Source organism: Zootoca vivipara, chromosome 13, assembly GCF_963506605.1.
Source record: "Zootoca vivipara chromosome 13, rZooViv1.1, whole genome shotgun sequence".
NCBI classification, from domain to species: domain Eukaryota; kingdom Metazoa; phylum Chordata; class Lepidosauria; order Squamata; family Lacertidae; genus Zootoca; species Zootoca vivipara.
In genome coordinates, this window is record NC_083288.1 from 21,019,143 (window position 1) to 21,034,246 (window position 15,104).

A 15,104-nucleotide genomic window follows, 5' to 3' on the forward strand; every position below is an offset into this window, starting at 1 on the left:
CTTTCGAAGTGCTAGGTAGGCAGAAGCTGGGACAGAGCAACAGGAGCTCACCCTCTTGTGTGGATTCAAACCACCAACCTTCTGATCGGCAAGCCCAAGAGGCTCAGTGGTTTAGACCACAGCTATACTATAAATGAGAATGGACCCATAGAGTCACAAATGGGACTGAGAACTCCATTTAGTTAGTAGAACAACCTAACCTCTCCTATTGATCCTGGCTTTCTGGCCCACACTCCCCGTCTTGGCATTAGTCCCTTGGCATATAGCCACAAGCCATATTCTACCATCACAGGCGCTGCCACCAAAATGCCGCCACCACCGTCTCAGGCTGTGTATACATTACCATGTACTCTGGCTCCAGCATGCTCCCACTGCTGGTGTTTAAAGCCAAGTATGCATGATGTCAGCCACGATTCGTAGGTGTCCTGTAGGCTGTATCTTATTGAGAAATACTCCTGTTTGATTCCCCAGGCCAGCTTGCATCCCATTAGAAAATGGGGGCTTAGGGTAAAGCTGTGGATGTACAGATGACGACTTCAGCGAAGCAGAGTTTGGAAACAAATCGGGTAATGGGTTTACCCGACATCCCCACTCCGTCTCTGGTGTGTGTGGTGACTTGAAATGCAGCAGGGGGGGGACAACCTTCCTGTATCTCAAGCCGCTAATGTGTACATAACCTTAGACACAGTGCGGCATATTTTCAGGAGCTCTGAGTCCTGTGAAAACAGGGCAAGAGAGCCCTAGAGGAACAGGGGCCATCAGCCAAAGGGCGTGTGTATCTGAATCTAAAGGAGATGGCAATCACAGATGGTTCACATGATTTTAATACTCCGCAGCCATACCTGCTTAATGGGTTTAGCATTTGCCCATCATCTTTCATTGCTTCGATGTTCTAAGGTGATAGCAGTTTAAAGCATGCCTTGTATGTGAGGAAGGGAGAGGGAGGTGTCAAGGTGTTGATGGTTATGCTGTCAGAGGCAGTATGAAAAAATTGCACTAAAATGCTGATGAATTTACGAGGATTTTGTAGAGGGGTGTGTGTGTGTGTGTGTGTTTGTGTGTTTTGGCAACTTGCTGTCAAAAAGGGAGAACTTAATTTTAGATTGGAAAAATGAAAGTCTGGGATTGGTATATCCTAAATTGGTATATCCTTCCATTCCTACCTGCCGGGCTCCTGACAACTCTGTGGTACTACTGAATATCCCCCAGAGATCTGCTATTGGATCCTGATCTAGCTTCTGCCAGCCTCTGTTGTGGTTATGCTTCTAGAGTAGGCTTTTGAATTTGGGTATTATGCATAGATCCTGTATGTCTCTTGCTAGCAAGAGGTACTGAGCCAGATAATTGGTACTGTGTTGCTTCCAAACTACTGTACCATAGTCATGTCTGCAGTATGAAGATTAAGCAGTGGATATGCTTTCAAGTTTTGTTTTGTTTTGTTTTAAAAACTTCCATTCTGTATATGTGAGAAACAGCATGCATTTTTAGGGAAGTTGTGCCTCTGTAATATCAGTCACCAGCACTACATAAGATTTGATGCCAAGTGTACTTTCTTATGAATGGGAAGTACATTCCATAAATCCACTAATTGCCACCATCTGGGCTTAATCCTGTGATTTCCATGCCCTTCAACACACCAATCTGTAGCATGGATCCATGCTGTTTAGAGGGGTAAGTGAGGCAATTCAGAGCATGCATCAGATATAATATAATATAAGTAGTTTATTAAGTATAATATAAGTAGTTTATTAAGTAAATGAGAGAGAGAAATGATATGTGCATTTTTTAAAAAAGCATTAAAACAGCAGAGTCTGGCAGATCCTAGACCAGGCATCCCCAAACTGCAGCCCTCCAGACGTTTTGGCCTACAACTCCCATGATCCCTAGCTAACAGGACCAGTGGTCGGGGAAGATGGGAATTGTAGTCCAAAACATCTGGAGGGCCGAAGTTTGGGGATGCCTGTCCTAGACCAAAGGAGCCTTTTAAAAGGATTGTGAGAACTTATAGGCAAAGTGTGATCTGCATGTGACCCATTAGGTTCCCCAGGTGAATGAAGGCAAATGCCAGTGTTGCTTCCAGACGATCTCTTTGCAGATGTTGTGCAAACAACTTATTCTCCCTGACAGATTTGCGCAGACTTTTTTTCAGGGAGATTAAGTGGCTACCGTATATGTTCAATAGGTCGTACTCCTGTGTAAGTGTGTTTGGGATTGTGGCCTAAGGCTAACCAAACGGGTGCTTTCATCACGACTAAGAATTCGCTTCAGCAATCTTCCCTGTATCTCCAGTTCAGATGTTACACTGCTTGCAGAAGTTGCACAAGCCGTTATGTAGTGGGAGGGAGGGTGTTACCTGAGCCAACTGTGATAACATCTGCAGTGCCTCATAGTGAAAGAGAATGAAGAGAGACTTGAATGATTTCTCCTTTTGTTTGAATTGGAACTTGATGCATCCAGTTGTATAGAATATAGATGAATAATTGGCTGGGGCTTAAAGATCTATCATTCTTTCTGTCTCACAGACTTGAGCCACACTCCGCGTTTGTCACAATAGACTGAGCAGGGCACCATATGACCTTGGAAGGGTGGCTAAGGCCACCAATTGTGTACATTTGTGTACATGTGTGTCTAGTGGGTGTATGGCTTAAGGTTCACTGGGTGACCTTGAGCCAGTCACAGCCTCTCAGCCTAACCTACTTCACAGGGTTGTTGAGAGGACAAAATGGAGAAGGTAGAACTAGGTATACCACCTTGAGCTCCTTGGAGGAAAGGTGAGATATAAATGTCATCGTCAACATCACCATCGTAATTTTATTATTTGTACCCCACCCACCTGACAGTTGCCTCAGCCACTCTGGGCGGCTTCCGACAGAATATAAAAACGCAGTAAAAACATCATACGTTAAAAACTTCCTTATATAGGGCTGCCTTCGGATAATCTTCTAAATGTCATATAGCTGCTTATCTCCTTGACATCTGATGGGAGGGCATTCCACAGGGAGGGTGCCACTACCGAGAAGGCCCTCTGCCTGGTTCCCTGTAACTTCATGTCTTGCAGTGAGGAAACTGCCAGAACCAGCCCTCGGAGCTGGACCTCAGTGTCCAGGCTGAACGATGGGGGTGGAAATGCTCCTTCAGCTATACAGGGGGCTGAGACAGGTCAGTTTCACAGCCCAGGGCAGAAGCAGATTTAGGGCAGTGTGACCCGTTCCTCCGCACTAGGCACCAAGCTGCAGGGGGCGCCTCAGGGCACCACAACTTTGATGTAGTGCGCATGCGGAACAGAAGCTGAGTGCCAGGGAGCGCCAAATTTTGACCTTGCAGAGGGTGCTGCTGCAATTTGAAAGACCAAAGTCAATCCCTGCCCAGGGTGGGGTTTTCCCTCCTCCCATTGCACCATTTCCACAGAACTGGGGAGTGAGTCACACCGCCACACAGCACAACATGGAATTCTGGGATACTCCATCAACTTTGATGCTATCTGTCTCTTCGGCAGCAGCAGGGGTGATTAAAATCTACAACTGTGAGCCCATCTCCTCCTTTTCTTTTCCTTATTCCCGACTGTATCCCTGCCCTCTTTAAATTTCTTCCTCTAGAGAAGCTTCGACCCCAACTGGGAAAGGGGGAATCCTAATTGATATTTGCAGATTGACAATCTCTCATTTTTTTTGACTCTACCACGTTTCCCGTTCTGTATGCATGCAGATACATTTAGCAGCACAGGATGCAAAAGTGCTGAACTTGGTGGGTTTATGTGTGTTGTTGTTGTTTAGTCGTTTAGTCGTGTCCGACTCTTCGTGACCCCATGGACCATAGCACGCCAGGCACTCCTGTCTTCCACTGCCTCCCGCAGTTTGGTCAAACTCATGTTCGTAGCTTCGAGAACACTGTCCAACCATCTCATCCTCTGTCGTCCCCTTCTCCTAGTGCCCTCCATCTTTCCCAACATCAGGGTCTTTTCCAGGGAGTCTTCTCTTCTCATGAGGTGGCCAAAGTATTGGAGCCTCAGCTTCACGATCTGTCCTTCCAGTGAGCACTCTGGGCTGATTTCAGAATGGATAGGTTTGATCTTCTTGCAGTCCATGGGACTCTCAAGAGTCTCCTCCAGCACCATAATTCAAAAGCATCGATTCTTTGGCGATCAGCCTTCTTTATGGTCCAGCTCTCACTTCCATACATCACTACTGGGAAAACCATAGCTTTAAGTATACGAACCTTTGTCAACAAGGTAATGTCTCTGCTTTTTAAGATGCTCTCTAGGTTTGTCATTGCTTTTCTCCCAAGAAGCAGGCATCTTTTAATTTCGTGACTGCTGTCACCATCTGCAGTGATCAAGGAGCCCAAGGGTTTATGTGTACTGTAGTAGAATTCCCTCAAAATCTTGCACATTTCAGTGGGAATTTTGCAGAATGGGACATCTTGGGAGAAGGTGCCCAGTGAGCCAGGCCCCCTTTCTATATATTCCCGCCCATTAACGACTCTTAGATTCTTCTGCCTAAGTTAGTTGTGATGTGCTGGTAAGCGATGCAAATGTGGTTAGCCTCTTAGACCTCTAGCTAGCATGTGCTGTTGGTGCTCTATATTAAGCGCAATTGGAGATTTGGCACAGGGAATTCCTCAAACATGACCCATTTAGGTGCATATGATAGTCACCTTTAGTATGGTGGCGTTCATGTTACTTGACTGCCTACTCTTAAACGGCATAAAGCGTTATTTATTTGAGTTGTATTTCCTCGTCCTTCCTCCCAAAGCAGCCCAAGGCATCAGACGCAGCAATGATGAAACATTAAAAACACAGCAACTAAAAGCATTTTTAAAGGTTGTTGTTTTAAAAGTTTTTTTTTGTAAAACAATTAAAAACATTTTCAACCAGTGATTTCAGGGTTGCCAGGAGCAGTGTCTTTCAGCCATCAAATGGCTGGGAAAACAGGAATATTTTTTAATTTCTCCTGAAAATGAGCAATGAGGGAGACGGATGCACCTCATTAGGGACCAGCAGACCACAAATGGGGAGAAGCCACTGAAAATACAACTAGCAAGAAGGCAGCCCCCAGTGGAAGATGGTTGTTACTGGGGAAGGCGCTATTTTAGGTGCCATTTGGGGTTAATATGCTAGTATGTGGGTGGTGCTGGGGTCTAAACCACAGAGCCTACGGCTTGCCAATCAGAAGGTCGGCAGTTCGAATCCTCGTGATGGGGTGAGCTCCCATTGCTCAGTTCCAGCTCCTGCCAACCTAGCAGTTCAAAAGCAAGTCAAAGTGCAAGTAGATAAATAGGCGGGAAGGTAAACGGCATTTCCGTGTGCTTTTCTGGTTCGCCAGAAGTGGCTTAGTCATGCTGGCTACATGACCCGGAAGCTGTCTGCGGACAAACACTGGCTCCCTCAGCCTATAGAGAGAGATGAGCACGCAACCCCAGAATCGTACGTGACTGGACCTAACGGTCAGGGGTACCTTTACCTTTTCTAACACCTTGAGTTGGGCCTGATAGCTCACTGGCTGCCAGTGGAGTGTTTTCAAGACCAGTGACACATGGTCCAATCTGACTGACTCCACCGGCAGCCTAGTACCTACAAGGGCAGCCCCACATACAGTGCATTGCAGTAGTCCAGATAGCAGGTCACCAAAGCATGGACAGCTGAAGCCAGGCTATCCCAAGAGGGGTATGGCCATTGGTGGGGAACCAGCCTAAGCTGGGCACGAGCACTTATTACGGTAGCCACCAGAGTAGACTCCCAGAACATGAACCTGTCCTTCAAAAGGAACGTAAGCTCCCCCAGGGCAGGCAATACACCTAACTACCAGAAGACTGTGGCCTTCTCCTTGTTCACCACAAGTAATGGCCTGACCGGATGTATCTGCAAAGCAAAATGGTCCTCGTGTGAGAGAGCTCAGGGAATCTCCTTGTTCTCTTTGACCTCTGGTGGGAGGGCATTCCACAGGGTGGGTGCCACTACCGAGAAGGCCCTCTGCCTGGTTCCCTGTAACTTGGCTTCTCGTAGCGAGGGAACCGCCAGAAGACCCTCGGTGCTGGACCTCAGTGTCCGGGCAGAATGATGGGGGTGGAGACGCTCCTTCAGGTATACTGGACTGAGGCCGTTTAGGGCTTTAAAGGTCAACACCAACACTTTGAATTGTGCTCGGAAACGTACTGGGAGCCAATGTAGGTCTTTCAGGACCGGTGTTATGTGGTCTTGGCGGCCGCTCCCAGTCACCAGTCTAGCTGCCCCACGTAGAGCGCATTGCAGTAGTCCAAGCGAGAGATAACTAGAGCATGTTACCATTCAGATTACGTTACAATTCACTCTGGCTCAAGTACACTCTCGCCGCTGCTATTTGAAATCATGTGCAGAGGATAACTTTGGCCACGATCCATATCTATCCTGCAGTTTCTTGAGAAATGCTGCTCTTCCCCTCAAAGAAGCTTCTCTCTGGTTGGTTTGAAAACGTAAGCAGGCACAGGGAAACCAAATAGGCAATTAGCACCTGGTAAAGACATTTCCACCTCCTCTCTGGTGTGTGCATAGGGTTGCATATATGACTTGAAACACAGCATGCGGGTGGTGGAATGTCCTCCTTGTGATTTATGCTGCTCATGCCTACATAGCCTCGAAGTGACTTTTAAGAAATGATTTAAGAATGCACTTAGACTAGCAGCATTCTTTCTTCATAAAAAAGCAGCCCTGAGCTCCTAGCCTGTATCAGGAAGAGCTTTAACCCTTTCCATTTTGTTTTTCTACTGAAAATCTCCCTAGAATTTGCTATTTGCCCCTATCCCCCCCCCAGTTAAGCCCATTTAGAGGAGCAGTTGCAGTGGGAAATGGCAGGGGGGGGGTTATTAAAGTCCCCCCGGCATGCTATGGTCCCAATCCGTGCTAGAATCCACTACAGCTGCTTTTTGCAGATCAAGGTATATGGTCAGTCTAAATGTGCTTAATAGTCTTGTCTAGTTTGACACTGCTGAGATAGTGATTTGAGCAAGCCTACATAGTGAAGGTGCTCTTTGTTCACATTTTACATTACACTTTAAAAAGAAATTGGCACACTAATGTGAATATGGCGAACATTGCTTGGGAAAACAGATATTCTTAGAAGAGATCTGGAACTGACTGGGCTTCCCTGCTGAAAGTACACTTGATGGCAAATATGGATTTGTTACTGTATAATAAAGAAGTGAGGCCTGCAACAAAATGTTGCAGCGTGGAGCATTTCATCCAGGATTAGCTAGCCATGACCAATTCCAGGATGTTCTATTCAATATCCCTTGCCCTGGGTTTTTGGGGTATTCCTTCCAAGTGTTGGACAGCATTCTGTGGCTGCTGAGTCATTAGACTGTTTTGGAAGCCATTTTCCCTAAAGATTTGTTTGTTTTTCACAAACCTTGGGGTTTCCCTACACCAGCTGATACCTTTCTCTTGTGCATAGAAAGAAATTGGGCGTTGAGCTATTTTTGAGCGGGGAAAATAGGCAAAAACAACACTGTTGACACGGGCTGCCATATGGCTGGATTTCCCCAGATATTTTGCTGATTCCTCACTCCTGGAATACAAAGTGGTCTAGCTATATGGGAAATTGAACTTGGATTGCCTCTGCTTATGACTGCACCATTAAGATTTTCATTTTCTGGCAGGGCTGCTTTATGTCACATAGAAATCCAGCAATTGAAGCTTTTCCCAGCATGACAATGCAGTGATGGCAAAACTTTCACTTATGAAAACCTGAGGAACAGGCAAGAAATATGAAATATAAAGTACTTAACAAATGTTCCATGTTTCTTTATAGAACTCAGCATCTCTATTCTACGGAGAGAGAAATGTTCAGAAACAATATGTATTTCCTGACATCCATAAACACCCATAAATAAAAAGATAGCTTGGCATGTCTGTAGCTGTTTCACCCTTAGTGTCTTGGGTATCGCAATGGTTTGTGGACTCTTCAACCACCTCTTAGTTTTCCTTAGCTTCGCTTGGCAGACCTCAAATCTCGATTTTCTTCCCCCTCAGCAAACCCTCTTCCCTTCGATGGGACAAGGCAAGAGTTGTGCCATCACAGCTAAGTCGGTTGAAGATCAGATGGTATAATTACTGTTATCTGCCTTGCAGAAGCCGACGATTAGAGGGTCTGTCTCTAAGAAAGGCTTTTGAAGAAAAAGGAGAATAAGCTATATTTAAATCTCTTCCCCACCCCATACCCTCACCACAACAACCTCTACCACAGTGTTGTTGTTTTTTTAAAAAGAAAAACCTAACGTGTCTACACTACACTCCAGACGTCCTTTTTTTATTGTGCATTCATTATTATTTGCACTCACGATGGTAGCAGTTATATACTATCCAGTTTTTAACAGCGTTTCTGCATGCAAACGTTTCAGGGCAGATAGGACACTTTGTTTCCAATGGATGCACGTGTCCTGTAGCTTTCTGTTGAAATCCTATAACTTTTCAAACCACAGTGACCGCTCCACACATCAAATGTGGGGCGACCTTTGCGTGGTCATGCGCGGCCCCCTGACCCCATAGGGCGACTCCCTGGTAGTTCAGGACTGGCACCACCTTCCCGGGTAGGATGCCAGGGGTCTCCGCCTACCCCAGCCTAGCGTCCAATCCTGCCTGGGGAGGTGTTGCCAGGGGATGGCCAGGTAAGGGGAGGGACTTTCTAGCTCACATAATAGAATTTGAATCTTACCTCCAAGCACCAGTTGGTTCCAGGGCTTCTCCCACCCTCCACACCCTCATTCAAGTTTCTTTTGCAGGTTAACCTTTTTTTCACAGGTACACAGGTGCTGCTATGTCAAGGTCGCTGTTGAAGGGCCGGAAAGGAATTTTCCTGCATTGGCAGGTTTTGCCTTTCCCGTAGCAATACGTCACAACTTTGGCGGTTTCAGGCCTTGGGCGGAATTCTTTGGCGATTTTCCTAGAGGGAGGGGCGTGAGGCGGAGACCTCACCCCCTTGCAGCAACAAGATTGGGGTATTGGGGGAAGTATGGACCATACCAATAGGTGTCATCACTTCACCCTTCCAGCGGCGGCGAATGGGGGGTGGGCTTGAACATATGTCCCCATACATGTGGATAACCCCGAAGCCTCCCAGAACCCCTGCTGGGGACTGGGAAGGATAACGGCCAATGCCCTCGCAGGTAGCACTGACCCAGGGCACACCATAGGTCAGCCTTGGGTGAACACCCGGCAAAGTGGAAGGCAGGGTCAAGCCAATCCACCAGCCAGATGCCCCCCTTGGACTCTGGGCTCAGGGCACAACCCTGCTCAGGGTTGACCAACCAAGAGTCCTAGGATTCCTTTAACAGAATACCCATCGCATAGGGATGGCCAGACCGTTCTGCCACCCCATCACCTGAACCAGAGCCTATCCGCAACCTTACAAGTTGTGACATTCTGCTAAGCGGCAGGTGAAACCCAAGTGGCACCAGCCAATCAGCCAAGTGGGGGAAATTCCTGCCGTGCCCCTGTCCCAACGACAGGGTCATGTGTGCAAACCCTAAATATAGGGAAAGGTGGGCGGGTGTTCCGATACACTGGCCCCAAAGAGGAAGCTCAGGGAAACGTGCATGGGCTTAAATAGAGGTCCCTCGATACAATTTCACTGGCATCCCATTGGTCTGATTGCACCCAGCATCGAGGGACCTCCATAGGGTGTTGTGGCCATCCAAACGTTCCCACCCACAACACAGGCTTTGGTTGCCAGGTCACACCACAACACGTGCCCTCTTGTTAGGGAGGACCCGATCTTCCCCTGCCTGACTCATCTCTGCCTCTTGGCCTCCCTCATCCCTCATCCCACTTTCCTGCTTCAGCTTCTGTCTCTGATTCTAGACTTCTCTCCACCATAGACCCTCCCTGCTCACTAAACCCTGTTACCTCTTCAACTTCTGACACATCCTCCTCCCAGTCTTCTCCCTCTTACCGCTCGTTGTTGTCCCACCACCACTCCCTGAGCTTTGAGCCTTCTTCCTCCCCTTGGTGGTTCTCCCGCTTGTGCTTCTCACCATTCTTCTGCATCCAGCCAGTCCATGACAGTACATTAAGCAGAACTGCATAGAAAAAATGAGTATATTAGGAGAAATCCACACTAAAATGCTGGTGAATTCTCATAAGAACGTGGGGGGGGGGAACAAACTGGTGTGGAAATGCGGAGAACTGAACTTTAGATGGGGAAAATGAGAAACTGAGAAACCAAAATCGACAGATTGCCTGTCCCTTAGAGGGAGGGTTATGCTTTCTGTGCTGTTGTTTGCTGTTGTCTCACAACCATTTCTCTCTCTTCCTCCTTCTTTCCTGTCCAGGTGTGTCTGAGAACCTACCCACCGAGGAGTTCTGCAATGCTCACAGCCGTCTGTGGTTCTCTTGGCAACCAGTGTTCGGAGACACCCCGTTCCTCTCCAACCCACGTAGAGCTACAGCCTCTGCAGACCTTCCAGCCCCACACCAGCCCAGATAGCGGGGGAGATTTCCCATCCCCTCTGCAACCCACAGAGCTCCAGCATCTGCCTTTGGCTGGGCCCGACACGGAGTATTCGGGCAATGCTGGTTACGAGCTGCATGGGGCTTCAAGGTTAGACCTGGACGGCGAAAGCCAGCTGGCCCCTGGCCCGTACTCTAAGCTCCTACAGGCAGCACCAGATATGGCTCACCACTATGAACCTTGGTTCAGGCCTACCCATCCTGGCAGTGGCGCTGACGATGGCGGCATCAATCCATGGTGGGATCTCCATGCCGGATCCAGCTGGATGGAACTTCAGAGTGGTCTCCAGCCGCCAGGCCACACAGGCGGACTTCAGCCAGGGCTGGGTGGCTATGGCACTGCAGAACATCAGCTCTGTGGCCCGCCTCACCACCTGTTGCCTTCAGGGCCACACCTCATGGGCCAGGAAGTGATCAAGTCCCTGGATTCTACTCAGGAGCCCCACCCAATGGAGCAGGCTGGGGATGGTAGTGGTAGGCCAAAGAGCTCGAGGCGCTCGGTGACCCGGAGTTCTGGCCAAACCGCCTGTCGGTGCCCTAATTGCCAGGAGGCCGAAAGGGTGGGCCAGTGCCCTGACAACTCGAAGAAGAAGCACCTCCACAACTGCCACATCCCTGGCTGCGGCAAGGCCTATGCCAAGACATCCCACCTGAAGGCCCACCTGAGGTGGCACAGTGGCGACCGCCCCTTTGTCTGCAATTGGCTGTTTTGTGGGAAGCGCTTCACCCGCTCTGATGAGCTGCAGAGGCACCTTCAGACCCACACGGGAACCAAAAAATTCACCTGCCCTGTTTGCAACCGGGTCTTCATGAGAAGTGACCACTTGAGCAAGCACATGAAGACACATGAAGGGGCTAAGGAGGAAGGAGAAGGAGAGGCCAAAGCTGGGACAGAGCCTCCCGCAAAAGTCAAACGGGAACCTGACGGAAGCTCTTCGAGTGCTGCTTCCCAACCCAACTGAGCCTTTCTTCCTCGTCGAGGATGTCCCCTCGCCATCTCTCCATAATGGTGCCTCCTGGCCTACTGACTTGTCCTCCTTGCTCAAGGCTCCGGGGTCACACAACACCCTCTAAGCCTGAACCTTATTCTGTCCTTGGAAGGAGAAGTTATTTATTCCCTAGGAGGAAAGGACGATGTTGTTGGGACACACTAGGAAGGGCCACGCCCTTGAGCAGCTTTCAGCTGGGTGTGTTGAGTGTGTGTTTGGGGAGTATGGGAGGGATATTTTTGAAGGATGGTCTTTGAGGTGGGTTGGGCTAAGTGGAATCTTCTGGGCAGATATAAATGGAGGGATATGGGCCTTAACTGTCTCCATCTTGAATGATGGGTTTCTTGTCTCTATTACACACTGAGAACACACAAGTGTGTTAACAGTTGCGGTGGGACGACATTCTTCAGTTTAAGCTTGTAGAGTTTTAGGGGGTTGGATCCACTATTCAACTCCCCACCCCACCCCAGGTCTCTGATTTAGTAGGTAACAAGGCTACCCTAGTTTTGTAGGCAAAATAGCTGCCACACCTCCGTTGGATTTCTTTTTTTGGAAGGATAATGGGGGCAGAATTGTTGGCTTGTGTCTTAGATTGCTACCTTGCTCTGTTCCCAAAGCCTCTGAGGCCCCTCAACCTTATCCTTAACTATGGGTGTTTTCACAAGTGGCTCTGAAAGTACATTTTAGTTCCCCTTGTGGTACTTTATAGCCCTTGTAACCTAATAAATCATGCACTACAGATTTATTTTAAATTTTTCTTAAGGACCACGCTGAAATGTGAGTTTATACACATACTCAGCACTTTAAGTCACCTGTGGAAAGGATACAGTCCCCAAAAGGGTGTTTATATCCTTAACTAGCTTCCCAATAGACATTCCTGGTCTTAAAATGATAGGAGCTCCTGTAATGTGAATCTTCGTAACGTGTTTGTAACATCACAGGAGTGTGTCAAATATTTAAAGATCATCTATGATTTTCAACTCTTAAGGAGTTGAAAAATCCAAATTGAATGCAGATGTATCAGCTGCTTCCATAGTAGGTGTTTAGTGTAGAATAATGCCTTGTTCATTCACATTTGGTGTTTGTGTGTGTCCAATACAACATTGTTATCCATTTACAATCTTCCCTGTGTTTCTTCTGCCTTTTCTTACCGTAGAAAATCTATCATTTTCTTAGGAGGACAGAAGACTGTAGATACCCTTAGCATTACCCTTCCATCTTTTTAATAAGTGTGTCGACATGAACGAGTCTGGGTTTTATAACCCTTTTTAATTGAGCTGTTAATTAGTGAAAATACACTTTTCTGGCTATATATATATATATTATTTAACTTTTTAAAAATGAGCCAAATGTTGCTTAAATTAAAGTGCCATAGCACTATAAGACTCTCCTGCTAATAAAAAATACGAAGAAGAAAGCTGTTTCAAGTCACTGCCATTTTAGAAATGCACTCCTCCCTCCTTAATTCAATGCTTCCAAGCATTTCTGATCCAGTTTTTTAAAGAAATATTAAAATATTAGTGAAATACTGCTTAAATTAGTGTGTTGCAGTGCTATAACACTATAATGCTAATTTTTTAAAAAAGAAGAAGGGGGGGAACCTTTCTGGTCATTGCCATTTTAGCAAAGTGGCTTCCTTGATGAACCTACAGAAAAAGTTCAATGTCCTCAGGACCATGGAAAATCTATTGCAATTCTGCTTGAAGCTTACAGTGGAAGAGCAACGACCTATTAGTGCTAGGAACCTCCAGAAGCAGTCACACAGTTAATTCTATGGAGCTACATTGCTGTCCTGCTCAACAATAAGGAAGTTTCTAGTCCTCATTGTTGTAAAGCAGAGCTGAAAAGCATCTCAGTGGCCCATACCAAGAGCACTATGGGAGTACTGAAAAGCTAAACTATACCCACACTGTTGTTTGTCCAGTGGAATAGTTCATAGTGGTTGAGGTGTGGGGAGAACACACATAATGGCCTTGTTTACATGTAATGCTACGCTAAACAATGGCTAAGCACAGATGAGCAATTGTGCTGGTGCACAGCTAGAAAATCACAATGTTTCGCTCCTCCCCTGCTCCTGCTGTGCCACAGGGAGCTAAGCCATGGTTTGGCTAGTTCTTACATGCGAACACAAGTATATGGTTTGTCTCCCGAAACAAATCACGCACAGTAAACGTTGGTTACAGCTTGTGAGTTATTTGGAGAGGAGGGGAGAAAAGCTCATTCATGCTAAGCTATAGTTTGTTGTACTGTTATGTGAAAACCAGCCAATGAGCATATTACTACACTGATATTGTGTACTTGCTGTACGTACGTGGATTGCATTGGATGGCATGGATCTTTCCCTTCACTCAGCTCAAAATTCTCAAGTGGTTTGAAAACAGAATTTCTGGGTAAGAAATTATGCCTCAATCACTGATGCAAAGAACTTACCTGTGATAAAAAAAACCCATGTCCCTGTACTGAAGCATATGGATCTGACTATAGGTGAGCTTTCTCTGTTGACGTTTCAGACACAACATTTTCAGCTGTGTTTCAGGAGTGCATCATATTATTGCATTTGTAATCCCTGTTAAAAAAACAACAACCACACACACCAGACCTAAAATGTTGCGCAGTGAAGCAATTGTATGCATTTTCGCTTTGTTAAAATAGCAGTATGTAGGGTTCCTACTCACAAGGAACTGAATTTGAAGGAAAGGGTTCAAATTCAAAATACACAATTAATTGTATTTCTATTTGTACCAAATGGGAGGTGTTCCGAGATTCTTTTTTCTGCAGCACAAAATGTATTGTGTTCTTTGTCTACATCCTTAGCCCACTGAGGCACCTGCTACACCAATCTCTCAGTCACCACACATATTTCAATGAAATGCAGTTTTGCAAAAATGTTAAATTTGATGGATGGGATATTAAAAACCCAATTTTGAAAGGGTGGTCTTCAAACACACACACACACACACACACACACACACACACACACACACACACCTCCATATAGATTTTTCTTGATATATATTTGGAGACAGTCATGTAAACTATCACATTGCCAAAATTCAGTCTTTTGGTTGTATCTAATCTTAGTCATAGAATAGACCCATTGAAGTCAATCATTTTAATGTCAATGTGTCTACTTTGAGTACAACTTATCTGGCTACGATCCTTTGTATGCCCCTCCCCCAAAGTCCAACAGCATCCCAATATAATAATACAGTATTCTGCTAACTATATTCCAAATAGCAGAATTCAGACTTGAAGTTTTGCAGGCCATTCAGATTTAGGAGAATTGACTGGAGACTCTTTCCCACCCAATCCCCAATTTGTTCTAGCTCTTCAAAGCATCTTCCCACACCCCACAATCTTAGCATTTTTCTTCCTCATTAATGACCCCACCTGGAAAGTTCAACCATGTTGCCTCCTGCCCAGTAGGGGTTTCTCCCTCGCTCTTTTTGTCTTGTGGCAATATCCTCGGCTCCACCTGCCCTTTCCCCCAATATGCAGCATGAACATTGCTTTATAATGCCATAAGGGAGGATGTTTGGAGAGGGAGAATTTGTGTGGGATCTCGTGCAGCCTCACAGCAAGAAGGTGTCCAGACATGTCCAGGCCAGAGAAGGAGAGAGGAAAAGAATATATAACAA

The 15,104-nt window shown here is 46.5% G+C and overlaps 1 protein-coding gene across 2 annotated transcripts in view; it reads left to right on the top strand.

Annotated features, from left to right (window-relative positions):
* SP6 (Sp6 transcription factor) overlaps positions 1 to 14,391 on the top strand; it is a 33,770-nt gene extending 19,379 nt beyond the window's left edge. For both annotated transcript variants that reach the window (XM_035136328.2, XM_060281438.1), the window contains one exon: positions 10,300 to 14,391. In XM_035136328.2, the coding sequence (XP_034992219.1) occupies positions 10,336 to 11,439 (1,104 nt within the window). In that variant the 5' untranslated portion in view covers positions 10,300 to 10,335 and the 3' untranslated portion in view covers positions 11,440 to 14,391. The remainder of the gene's footprint in view (positions 1 to 10,299) is intronic.
* Positions 14,392 to 15,104: the final 713 nt, after the last annotated feature.